At 42.0% G+C, this 12,259-nt stretch overlaps 1 protein-coding gene across 4 annotated transcripts in view; it reads right to left on the bottom strand.

Moving 5' to 3' along the window:
- The window catches only part of TRAPPC8 (trafficking protein particle complex subunit 8), a 70,045-nt gene extending 58,324 nt beyond the window's left edge, over positions 1-11,721 (bottom strand). The window contains exons 1-3 of one of the 4 annotated variants that reach the window (XM_079784229.1): positions 11,270-11,721; positions 4,929-5,123; positions 1,332-1,415 (exon numbers count right to left, since the gene is read on the bottom strand). In XM_079784229.1, the coding sequence (XP_079640355.1) occupies positions 1,332-1,415; positions 4,929-5,123; positions 11,270-11,426 (436 nt within the window). In that variant the 5' untranslated portion in view covers positions 11,427-11,721. The remainder of the gene's footprint in view (positions 1-1,331; positions 1,416-4,928; positions 5,124-11,269) is intronic. The other 3 variants (XM_079784230.1, XM_079784231.1, XM_079784232.1) reach the window with 3 other exon arrangements.
- Between the last annotated feature and the right edge of the window lie 538 nt (positions 11,722-12,259).

Raw genomic sequence — 12,259 nt, 5'->3', positions numbered from 1 at the left:
TTGATGGTAAGAGTGAAACACTGATCAGCTGCCTCCTGCGCATCCCAACCAGGGATTGAGTCCACAACCTGGGCATGTGCCCTGACCAGGAATTGAACTGAGATGAGAATCCTTGGGTGCATGGGATGATGCCCAACTGAGCCACACTGGCCAGGGCTTCACGTGTTTTTTTATATTCTTTATTGTAGCTAAAGAACATTAAAAACAATATAAGTGGCTCACAAATTTCTACTGGACAGTGCTAGTCTAGAATGCTGTTACACTGCCCTCATTTCTGATTTGGCTAATTGTGAAAAACTGTGTCTTCCACAGTCAAATTTATTTTCTTTGCCAATATGGACTAAAAATGAAAAGTTCTCAATACTCATCTGGGCTCAAAGGAGAAAAAATGAAAACAAAGGGAACGGCTAGAAATATGTCTTCATTCTTCCTTTATAACTTCTTGAAAGAAAAGCTCTGAGACAACTGTTGAAAAGTATCACCTACACAACCCAAAACTTTCAATGTTTCCAATATGCTTCCTTTTTCCTGACCTATTTTAATCTTTAAGCAGAAAACCATGAATTAGCAAACATTAGAAGAAAACAACTGGTATGAAATGACAGAGATCACAACAAAGAGGAAAGCTACTAGAAAAAACAGGTTATTCTTGGATAAAAACATTTTAAAAGGCCACCAATAAAATCAATTTTGGTGTGTAAAATAAAAAGATGCAATATACTATGGGCAACACAAAACTTAAAACTGAAGGATGATATAATAGTAATGATTTATTTCACTACTGTATCATCTTTCTAGGCAATTTCATCATTCTTGCACTTTTGATAATTCACAGGATGATGAAAAATACTTTAAGATATTGGAAAAATAAGAACACTAAGTTCTTTATTGCACTAGACATATTTTAAGTAATTGTCATTTTTAAAAGCATTCTTTATGCTTTTTATTCTTACATAAAAATTTAGGAAAAAATATTAAAGAATATTTAAACAATCCTCTAAAATACTGTTTACACATGACTACTCTCCAGAGAAAAAAGTAGGAAAAAACATTCTTCCTTATCAAAACAAAGTGTAACCCAAATTATACTATTCTGAAACAATACCTGGATTTAGAAGATAATGTAAAATCAAGAGTAAACAATAAACAAGAGAAGATAGGATAGATAACTTAAGTTGCACAAGCATCACCAGACTGTCTCTGTTTTAGAAAAATTAGACATGTTAATTGGGACAAATATTTTTTTTTAAAAAGTAGCTGAGTAGAAAAAAGATAATAGGCAGGAGTAGAGTGAGAACACTCTGGAAAACTCAGACCAACATAGAAAATACCTGTATTTAATGAGGATTCTTTCATTTCCATCAATGTGTCTTTCCAATTACTGTACCAAGGAACACTAGCTTTAATTGACCGATCTGATGAAGAAAACATGGCACTGATAAGGTAGTCTTATGAGGTAAAGATATAACATGTATTTATCTTAAATAGAATGGGTAAACAGTATGCTGACTCACATTAATGGCAAAAACTAGAAGTATTTTTCCAGACATAGAGAATATCTTATTTGAAATGAGTAAAATCACTCATATATCTCTAGAGTATCACTGTTATAACGGAATTTTATTATAATGCATTCAGTGCTTCAGCGTATCTCATTCCAGTCTTCAAGACCAACATAGGAGATGTCTTAAAGCAGGAGCAGGGAGAGAAGCTAAAGACTGTTTTCTTCTGCAATGTAGCGTATCCAAACCACTGGGGGTTCTTTTTAAACTCTGCCAATGGAATCAGCTATAAAGCAGTGCCTGCACCTGTGCTTAAAGACAAACAGCACTCAATCCTTCCGTAGGTGGAGTGTTAGCAGGGGCCTGAGAATATAAGTAATTTAACTGGATAAAATAAATTTTTAAACTAATATTTTGCAATTGTCATTATATTAATGGATATTAATATACAGGACATTTTTTAAAATATATTTTTATTGATTTCAGAGAGAGGGGGGGGAGAGGGGGGGAGAGGGGGAGAGAGAGAGAGAGAGAGAGAGAGAGAGAGAGAGAGAGAGACAGAGACACATCAAATAATGAGAGAGAGTCATTGATCTGCTGCTTCCTGCATGTCCCCCGCTGGGGATGGAGCCCAGATCCTGGGCATGTGCCCTGACCAGGAATTGAACTGTGACCTCCTGGTTCACAGGTCAACACTCAACCACTGAGCCATGCCAGTCAGCTGGATAAAATAATTTCTCACAACCAAATCATGACCATATTGTTCCTATAAACTATCTACCAAACCACTTTAATATATCATTTAAAAAAATAATAAGCCCACCCCCAGCAGCCAGACATCAGATTTGAGAAACTTACTCTCGAGAAACTAAATGACCCCATATTAAAGAACTGTAAGTAATAAAAGCAGGGTAACAGAAGACAAGTTTTGTTATGCCCAGTCAGGGCTTTAATGCCTCAATTAGAGAGAGAAAATAATGCCAAGGGCTCAACAGACATTTGAGTAAGATTCCAATATGAAAGAGAGACCTAAACAAACTGGAAAATAATACAAATGAGAGAAAAATCATAAGAGAAGAAAACTTAACAACTTATTAATATTTTCAGAATTAAGTTACCACAATAGGAAACAAGAACTACATGCTACAAAAAGAAAAATCAGCCCAGCCGGAGTGGCTCAGTGGTTGAGCGTCGACCTCTGAACAAGGAGGTCACAGGTTCCCGGAGAGGGAATATGCCCAGGTGACGGGCTCAATCCCCAGGAGGGGGTGGGGGGGAGACGGACATGCAGGAGGCAGCCAATCAATGATTCTCTCTCATCATTGATATCTCTCTCTCTCTCTCTCTCTCTCCTCCCCCTTCCTCTCTGAAATCAATAAAAATGTATTTTTTAAAAATAAAAGAAAAATCAAGAGCAAGGGAATATTAAAATTTCAATAGAAGATAGAAAATAAAGTCAAGAGTATCCCCCAGAAAGTAAAACAAAAAGACCTAAGAGATGGAGATGGACAATATTAGAAGAAAGATGAAAACATCAAAGGAGTAACTCAGGAAACCCTACATCCAGCTAACAGTAGTCGTTCTAGAAAGAGCAAAGAAAACAATGGAGAAGAAATTAACAAAGTAATAAAAAACCATACACACAAGAAATTTCTCAGGATTAAAGATTATGCATGGCCAGATTATCAAAAGGGGCTACACAATACAATGAGTAAAAAAGGAGTTAAATCAGGTCCAACATGAAATTTCAAAGTAAGTGGAAGAGCTTCTAAAAGTTGAAGGGAATAGGGGGAGACATATCATAATGGCATATAGTTTCTTTACAATACTAGAAGTTACAAGAAGTGAAACAATTCTGTGAGAAATTATTTCTAACTTAGAATATATATATAGTCAAGTATATAAGAAAACTATTTTTCAGACATTCGTTTCTCAAAAACTGTACCTTCCCAGCAGAGTTTCTTAGGAAGGTACGGAGATGTCCTTCACCAAACCCAGGAAATATGCCCAGGAGATATGAGTGAGAGACTACGGAGAAGGAGAGGGAAGGAAATCCCAGAGAGGACAGTGTGGAGCAGGCCTTGGGCAGTAACCAGTCCAAAATGGGGAAGAATGGTGTTTTGCAACTTTTATTTCATTATCTCCCCATGAGCCTTTTTCTTTCCTAACTGGTCCTTTCCCCCAAAAAATGCTTTTAAATAATACCACAGATATACTATGTATCCATTTATGTAGCACAGGCCTTTGGAGAGCCACAAACCATTGTAATATCTAGATTTTTTGTCTACCAAATCTCTCTCCCACTGAAGGATATCATTCCCCGTGGAGTAGAAGACTTCAGGAAGGAGATCTTTTGATATGGAAAAATAACCATAATATTCTAAACTTGAAATTATCAAGTTAACTTACCTTGCTGTAATTAAATTAACACAGAAGAAAAATTATGAACATTTAAACAATTTAATTTTACAAATATTTCTATCTATACAAGTATAACCAACTAACTTCGTGACCTAAAACATACCACTTAGGTTCTCTTAGTATGTTTACCACAATCTTTAAATATGCAATTATTTTAAATAAATTAAATTTATTATAAATTGCACTGACCTAAAAACATTATTTTATTAGGCTACTGAAATATCCTGATTAGATGATGTACTTTTAATCTTTTCCCTCTAAAAACCTATCCCATGTCCCTCTTTTTCATACTGAGTCACACCAAATACTGTTAACTCACTTTACATATTAATATATCATTTCACCCACCAATCTTATCATAAAAATGTTTATCACTAAAGCACTCAAAAAGTATTAAATATTTATCCATACATTAATTATAGTACTATTTAATTATAGTACTATTTGTCACAAAAGAATATGTTGTTTTTCATCTACTATTTTTCTTACATTCAAGAAATATTTATTATATACATGTTCTAGGCATTATTTTAGGTGCTAGGAGTAAAATAAAGAGCCAAAGTCCATGCCCTTATGGAGCATCTATTAGCTTCACAAGTAGAACTATAAAAACAATTTTAATGAAAAAATAAAAAATCATGTAATTCAGTCTCAATGGCTGCGTACTCATCTATCTATAATAATAAAAGCATAATATGCTAATTATACCTGACGACCTTCCGGAGGAAGCTGGGGCTTCGAGGGAAGCCAGGGTCCCAGGTGCCAGAGGGAAGCTGGTGCCGGCAGCCAGGGGAAGGAAGGCCTACTCTTGCACAAATTTTGTGCATCGGGCCTCTAGTTTGATTTTAACTTCCTTAAAAGCAGTAACTGCTATTTTCAACATTGTATTCCAGATCTATCATTCAGTAAGCACTTAAGTGTTTGTTAAATGATTTCCAAGTTACAGAAGTACTTTTTCTTAAAAAAGAACAATTCCTTTTAAAAATAATAAACCTTATTACATACCACTGATGTTGAGGTCATAGTCTCCTGCCGTAATCACATTAGCTACTAGTCCATCCGCAGGCTGACTGCCAGAAACAACATCACTCAGAAGTTTCCGAATGGCTCCAGGCTGAGGCGGTTGGGTGATAATGTTGCTTACTGCTATCTTCAAATTTTTTATTATGTGAAGCTGATTATTAGGATCTCTCATATGAACTTTAGGGGGGAAAAAACATGAAATTAATTCTACACAATTCATAACAACCCAACTATAACAATAAAAAAAATTGGGTTAATGTTTTACAAACAAAAAAGATGATCAAATCAGAAACCAGAAAGTCCTAGTGGAACAGTCTTTCATAAATACAACTGACTGACAACATTCCCTTATTACCAAAAGGGCTAGCCAGACAGTCTAACCTTCCCTCGCAATGCTACTGCTCATGTCCCTACAGTATGTACTTTCCTTCTTCCTGTTGGGAGTTGCCAGGGACCCACCACTTACATACCACGTCGCTAATTCTCACCTCACACCAAGGCTGTCCAGAGCATTGTGAAGTCTGTGGTACCAACGCTGACAATAGTAAGGACTAAATGATGCACTGGGGATTCCTCTACCTCCCCAAGTGTGCTCCCTGCATTCTCAGCCACTATTGTACTATCATAAAAATCCCGGGATGTTGATAGTGGGAAGGTACTGGAACAGAAGGTATACGGAAACTCTTTCTGCTCAATTTTGCTGTGAACCTAAAACTGCTCTAAAAAATAAAGCCTATTTTAAAAAATCAACACCCAAATCCCTCTTCCCATCCCCAATATCTCTTGCCGCTACCCTGTTACAGGTCTTGCCTCAAGTCCATGGGATTTATAACCAGTGGCTCAGAGCGACAGACCAAGGCGTAGGTTCTTAGGAGATTATACCAAGACAGTATCCACAGTGCACAGTAGGAAATGTGAGCATATCTTTTCATAAAATATATTCAAGCAGTTTCCGGAGTAGTATTAGAGCAGCCCATTATATTAAGGTCCAATTTTTGAAGTCAGACTTTTGGGTTTTTTTTAGAAAATATATTTTTATTTATTTCAGAGAGGAAGGGGGAGAGAGAGAATCATTGATCTGCTACCTCCTGCTGGAGATCGAGCCCGTACCCGGGCATGTGCCCTTGACCGGAATCAAACCCGGGACCCTTCAGTCGGAGGCTGACGCTCTATCCACTGAGCCAAATCAGCTAGGGCTGGAGTCACACTTTCTTTTAAATCCCACCACTTATTAACCGGGTTACCCTAAATAACCTTTTAACTTTTCTGTTCTTCAATTTCCTCATCTGTAACATGTGATTAAAACCTACTTCACAGGGTTATTTTAAAGATGTACGTGGGATATTGTTGGGTGAGATAGTAAATGTAAAGCACTGAGCCCCATGCCTGCCACATACGTAATCATGTAGTTAAGTTCTCAAGAGGTGATGGAGGCAGCAGGTGTAACACACTATTATAAGAACATCATGAATCATTGTATACAAGTAAGAGGCAACTCTGGAAAATTCGCTTTGGATACCTACCCATAAAAAAATGACTTTTATTCCCAATGGAAAATGCTTTATACTAAACTTTTAATTTCAGGCCTGCCTATATTTTAAATAAGGTTACATCTGTAAAAACTGTCTTCCTAAATTTCCTGTGAACCCTTGTTGATTTCTAAGCTTTTAATTAAAAAAATAAAACATAAAACAACAAGTTTATAAAAACTATAAGGAATAAATATGTGTACTTGTATTACAAATATATGTACAAAAGTACAAATAAAATACATGCAAATTCCATTATAATGATTGCCTATGAAGGAAGGAAATGAGACCAAGGGAAGGTTTAAAGGTGACTTCAAGGGCATCACTAATGTTTGGTTTCTTTTCAAAGGAAAGAAGACACAAAGTAAATATGACAAGAAGGTTAGTATTTGTTGGTTCTGGGTAGTGGGAAGCTGTATGTTTCTAGTATTCTTTGCATTCTTCTGTAATTGTTTATTTTTTCTAACTTAAACACACACAGAGCTCTCTCCCTAATTAAACTTTCCAGCTAGTCTAACTATGAAACAGAGAAACCAAAAAACAAGAAAATATTATGGTACATTTCTGATATTTTTAGAAACAAGTATTTTCCTTAAAGTTAGTTTGTAATTGTTGAGTAACGTGAGTAGCCATGTGTGTACTAAACATCTCTCAAGCCTGGCCAGTGTGGCTCAGTGGTTGAGCGTGGAACGTATGAATCAGGAGGTCTAGTTCGATTCCGATCCAGACATATTCCCAGTAGGGGGCATGCAGGAAGCATCAATGATTCTCTCTCATCATTGATGTTTTTCTCTCTCTTTCCTTTCCTCTCTGAAATCAATAAGTATATATATTATATATATATACACACACACACACACACACACACACACACACACACATATATAAACCTCTCGTAAAGTTTTAAATTGGCCAGATATCTTTTAGTATTCCTAAGTATTAACACAAAAAGGATATTCTAGTTTTGCACTATATTCAGAGTGGGCTTATCGTTAGGTAACCCTAATAAATCCAGAAATGAGTTAACAGGTGTGGTAGCCAGTCTCTGAGATGGCCCCCAATGATCCCGATAGTTCCTGTTACACACACTCTTGTGTAGTCACCTCCTACATCCTAGGGTTGCTATGTGTGACCAACAGAACACAGCAAAAGCAATGGTATAGCACTTCTGAGATAAGGTTATAAAAGAGTACAGCTTCTATCCTGGGTCCTCTCTCTGATCACTCCCTCTGGAAGAAGCTAACTGCCATGCCCCGGGATACTCAGGGAGCCTATGGACAGGCCCACGTGGCACAGACTGAGGTCTCAGGCCAGTATCAGTGAGGAAGTGAGACTTGCCAGCAACCATGAGTGAGCTTGGAAGAGGATCCTCCAGCCCCAGAGGACTGTAGTTCTTGCTGACAGCTCCACTTGCAACTTCAAGAGAGACCCTGAGCCAAAAGCATCCAGCTAAGCCACTCCCAGATTCCTGAGAAACAGTAAATGCTTTTGTTTCTAAGGTACTAAGTTTGAGGGTCATTTGTTAAATGATAATAGAAACAAGAATATCAAAATATAAGAGCTAATTAAGAAAAATGCTCTTAAATTCAAAAGCTTCAGAACTAAATTATATTAAGGCTTTGTTAAGATTATAACCACACAAATGAAGAATGAATATATATATATGTATGTGTGTATGTATATATATGTACATATGTGTATATATATGTGTGTATGTATATATATATATATATATATATATATATATATGAAAGGCTAAGTAACCATCCAACCATCCAGTACTTATGACACACACTGACCACCAGGGGGCAGACGCTCAACGCAGGAGCTGCAGAGCTGCAGTGACTTGGCAGCGGCAGAACTCTGCAGAGTGCCCTCTCACACTCCAGGACCCCTCGCGGAATGTCGGTTTCGACTGGATCCCTGCAGGCCAAGCCGAGGGACCCCACCTGTCAGAGGGACCCCACTCACTCCTGATGCCCCAGACAGAGGGAGGTTGGCTCCAGGGCGTGTCCAGCCCATCTCACCCAGTCACGCCCCGCCAGCTACCTTCTAATTAATTTCCTTTCAATGTGCACGAATCCGTGCACCGGATCACTAGTATATCATATAACATCTCAGTTTCAAAATGATATTCAACAGTGTGGTGATTTCCGGAAAAGGGGAAAGTGGTGTGTAAGAGGGTATAGGAAGGATAAATGAGGATGGAAGAGAAATTTAAAAGTCAATAAAATTCCATTAAAGTTAAAAAAATGAAATTCAAATCTACCATTTTCTTAATTTTATAGGTTACCAGATAGTATCTTGAATACTGTATTATGAAGTAATATTTCTCAGTATACGCTACTCCATGGAATACTGCTTCAAGAAAGTTAAGAGCTTGTTTCTGAAAAATTGATCCCGTGTTCAAATAAACTTGGGAAATAAAAAATAGTATATATCTAAGAAAAAGGTATTATGGAAATAATAAAACTTGAAACAGCCTTTGCCTAATGGGCCAGGGAGTAAGAACAAGTTTTTAATTTAACCTAGGTTGGGTCATCTAGATTTATAGAGAAGGCAAAGTCCTAAAATTTGGTTTTCAGATAAAAATTAAATCATTAGATTTTTTATGCACTCATTGGTTGCTTCTTTTTTTATTTACTGTTGACAGTATCACAGATGTCCATTTTCCCCTTCTTTGCCCCACTCCGCCCAGTCCCCTCACTAAGATCTTTTTAACCCGTACCAGTGTGGCTCAATTGGCTGGAGTGCAGTCCCCATACACCAAAAGGTGACCCGTTCAATTCCCAATCAGGGCACATACCCAGGTTGTGGGTTCGATCCCAGGTCTGGGCACCTGCCAGAAGCAACCAATTGATGTTTTTCTTTTTCTCTCGCTCTCCTTTCTCTCTTCCCCTTCCTCTCGCTCAAATGAATAAAAACATATCCTCAAAAAAAAGAAAAAAAAACACAAAAAACACAAAACACCATATCCTCAAGTGAGGATTTTTTTAAATGATCTTTTAATATTGATTATATATTGAAATAACATTTTGGAAATACTGGGTTAAATAATATACATATCAGTCATTAAAACTAATTTCACCTGTTTCTTTTCACTTTATCATGTGAACACTAACTTTAAATTATATATGCGACTCACATTATATTTCTATTGGATAGTGCTGCTGCCCAGTGTGAATAAGTAATTCTAAATACTGCCAGGAGATGAGAGGACCTGATTAGTACCTGTCTTGAGTCACAGGGCCTGTGTTTAAACCTTTCCCACATGTAAGACTGGACATGTGAACACTCGGCCTCAGTGTCCTCCAATGTACAGTGACGATAACAGTGTCTACCTCATAGAATTCAGTAAAGACCACAAGAGAAAAGCTACGGAAAACGGGTATCAGGTATTAGCATTATTACTTATTAACAAAGCAGGAGAGCGCACGCACGTCTCTCAAAGAATTGAAGAATGTAGGGCACTTCGCTGTTCTTGTTGACTTAGCGCAACACTGGAGGAGCTGGCTGTGGCACGGGCTGAAGAAAACCCACGCGCTCCCAAACTCTGTGTCCTGGGCACCTTCCTCCCTGTCCACACTACAGGGAACTCAGAAAGGAGCTGCTCGCCGAGGAGCACACCTGTGGCTGTGAGCGCACGAGTTTGGGGCACAGCACGTTTCTGTGCAGAAGTCATAGAACCGAATCATCATCATAGGCGTTCACTTGGCACAGCTGTATTTTTTAAAAATATACTTTTATTGATTTCAGAGAGGAAGGAAGAGGGAGAGAGATATAGAAACATCCATGATGACAGAGAATCATGGTGGATCGGCTGCCTCCTGCAAGTCCCCCACTGGGGGATGGAGCCCACAACCCGGGCATGTGCCCTTGACCAGAATCGAACCTGGGACCTTTCAGTTCGCAAGCCAACACTCTACCCACTGAGCCAGACCGGCTCTCGATTCCAATAATTACAGGCTGTTGTTGTTCCTTGTGGTTAAGCCCCTATAGGGCAACACGGCTGTATTGAATGAAGCCTTCGTCTTATACATACTTTGCTGTGTTCTGTTTGCAAAGTACAGACAAAGGCACTGGATAAATCATACCTGGGGTTCTGTTAGACCTGGTTTCTTCCTAACAAAGACGCTAAAGCTGTAAAAACCAGGTAGCTCCTCCATAAAAGACACATTCCTACTAATGATTTAATTTTTATCTGAAAAAACACATTTTGGGCCTTTTCCTTCCCTGTAAATGAACAATCTGTTCTTACTCCCTGGTCCGTTAGAGGCAAAGGCTGTTTCAAGTTTTATTATTTCCATACTACCTTTTTATTTTCTGGAGAAGTTAAAATATGACAGACCTAAGAAAAAGTTTACATTTTCAATGGGGGAAAAAAAAAGTAAAATAGCGAAACGGGAGCTGAGAAAGAGATGAGCCTCGTTGCTGTTCAAAAACAATCGCCCCAAGTCCAGTTTGACAGCCGGGGGGGGGTGATGATCCGGCTTCTCCCCCGGACCTCCCTAGCCTCACCGGTCTGACAGCTCCCCCCCTCGCGGCGGCCCGCGTTTTCTCTGCAGAAACTACCCAACAGGCGGCCGGTGCGAGGTGACAAGAAGGCGCCTGGAGGGTCCGGGGTCAGGCTCCCTCCCGGCCCCGCCGCCCGCAGCCCCGCCGCGGGGCCCGGCCGCAGCGCACGCGCCGCCCTCGGGGATGTAAACACGGCCCTCTCCCCGCCCGCCCGCCCCCGCCTCCCTCCCGGCCGGCCCCGCGCGCGGACGCCCGGGGACCCGGGGGCAGACCACGTACCCTCGGAAGTGAGGCGGGTGAAAGGCTTCAGCAGCTCGGCGAAGCTCAGGTGGTTGAGGCGAGTGAGCCGCTCGGCGTCGTCGCTGCAGAGCGCGGCCACGCAGGGCACGAAGGAGTCCGGGATGAGCTCGTGCACCGACTGCACGCACTGGGCCATCGCTCACGGCCGCCCCGCGGCGGCAGCAGCCCCGGCCGCCGCCCGCCGGCCTCGCCCGGCCGGGCGGGGCCCCGCAGGGAAGCCTCGAGACCGAGCCAAGCGCCCGACTCCGCCGCCTCGGCGCCCGGGGCCCACGCCGCCGACCCCGCCCCGTCACCGCCGCTCCTCCGCGCTCGCCACGGCGGCTCACGTCCCACCCATGAGGCGGACACGCCGGCCGGCCCCGGGGAATCCTTCCGACCGCGAAGCCTCGGTCACTGCCCGGCCGGAACCGCCATGTTGAGGCCGAACCCTGACCCACCGGCAGAACTAGTCCCGACGGCCCCCGCGCTCGCCCCTCACGTGACGGCGTTAAAGGAGGCAATGGGGGCGGGGAGAGAGCGGAGGAGACGGAAGTGGAGGGCGACGGGAGCCGATTGGACGCTAGCACCGGAAGTCGTGTGGCGTCTGGAACCCGCCCACTGGGCGGGGTCTGGGCGGGGCTACGAGCGTGGTGGGCGGAGCTAGGCGTGGGCGATACTCGGCGTCCCACCAGCTAGACTCGCAGGGACTCCCCGGAGCCCGGCGCGGAGCGGGGGGGCCCCCGGGCGGGCCCGCGCCGAGATCAACGCTGTCAGAGTGGCAAAGGCGCCGCCTGCCTTCCACGCCCCCCGGCCTCGGTGGGACCCCAAGGGCTCTCCGGGAAACTAGGTAAACGGTGCCCTGCTTGCTCGCCCCGCCCCGCCCCGCCCCGCCCCCCGTGCAGCGGCGAGGGGCACCTGCTCCCTGCAGAGGGTGCTGCCCTGCCCCTCACTGCCCCCGCCCCCCACACACTCACACCAGCCCGGGGCGGG

The sequence above is a fragment of the Cnephaeus nilssonii genome (assembly GCF_951640355.1).
Source record: "Cnephaeus nilssonii genome assembly, chromosome: 11".
Lineage (NCBI taxonomy): Eukaryota > Metazoa > Chordata > Mammalia > Chiroptera > Vespertilionidae > Cnephaeus > Cnephaeus nilssonii.
The sequence above is the reverse complement of the archived record's forward strand: the minus strand, read 5'-3'. Positions and strand labels throughout refer to the sequence as shown.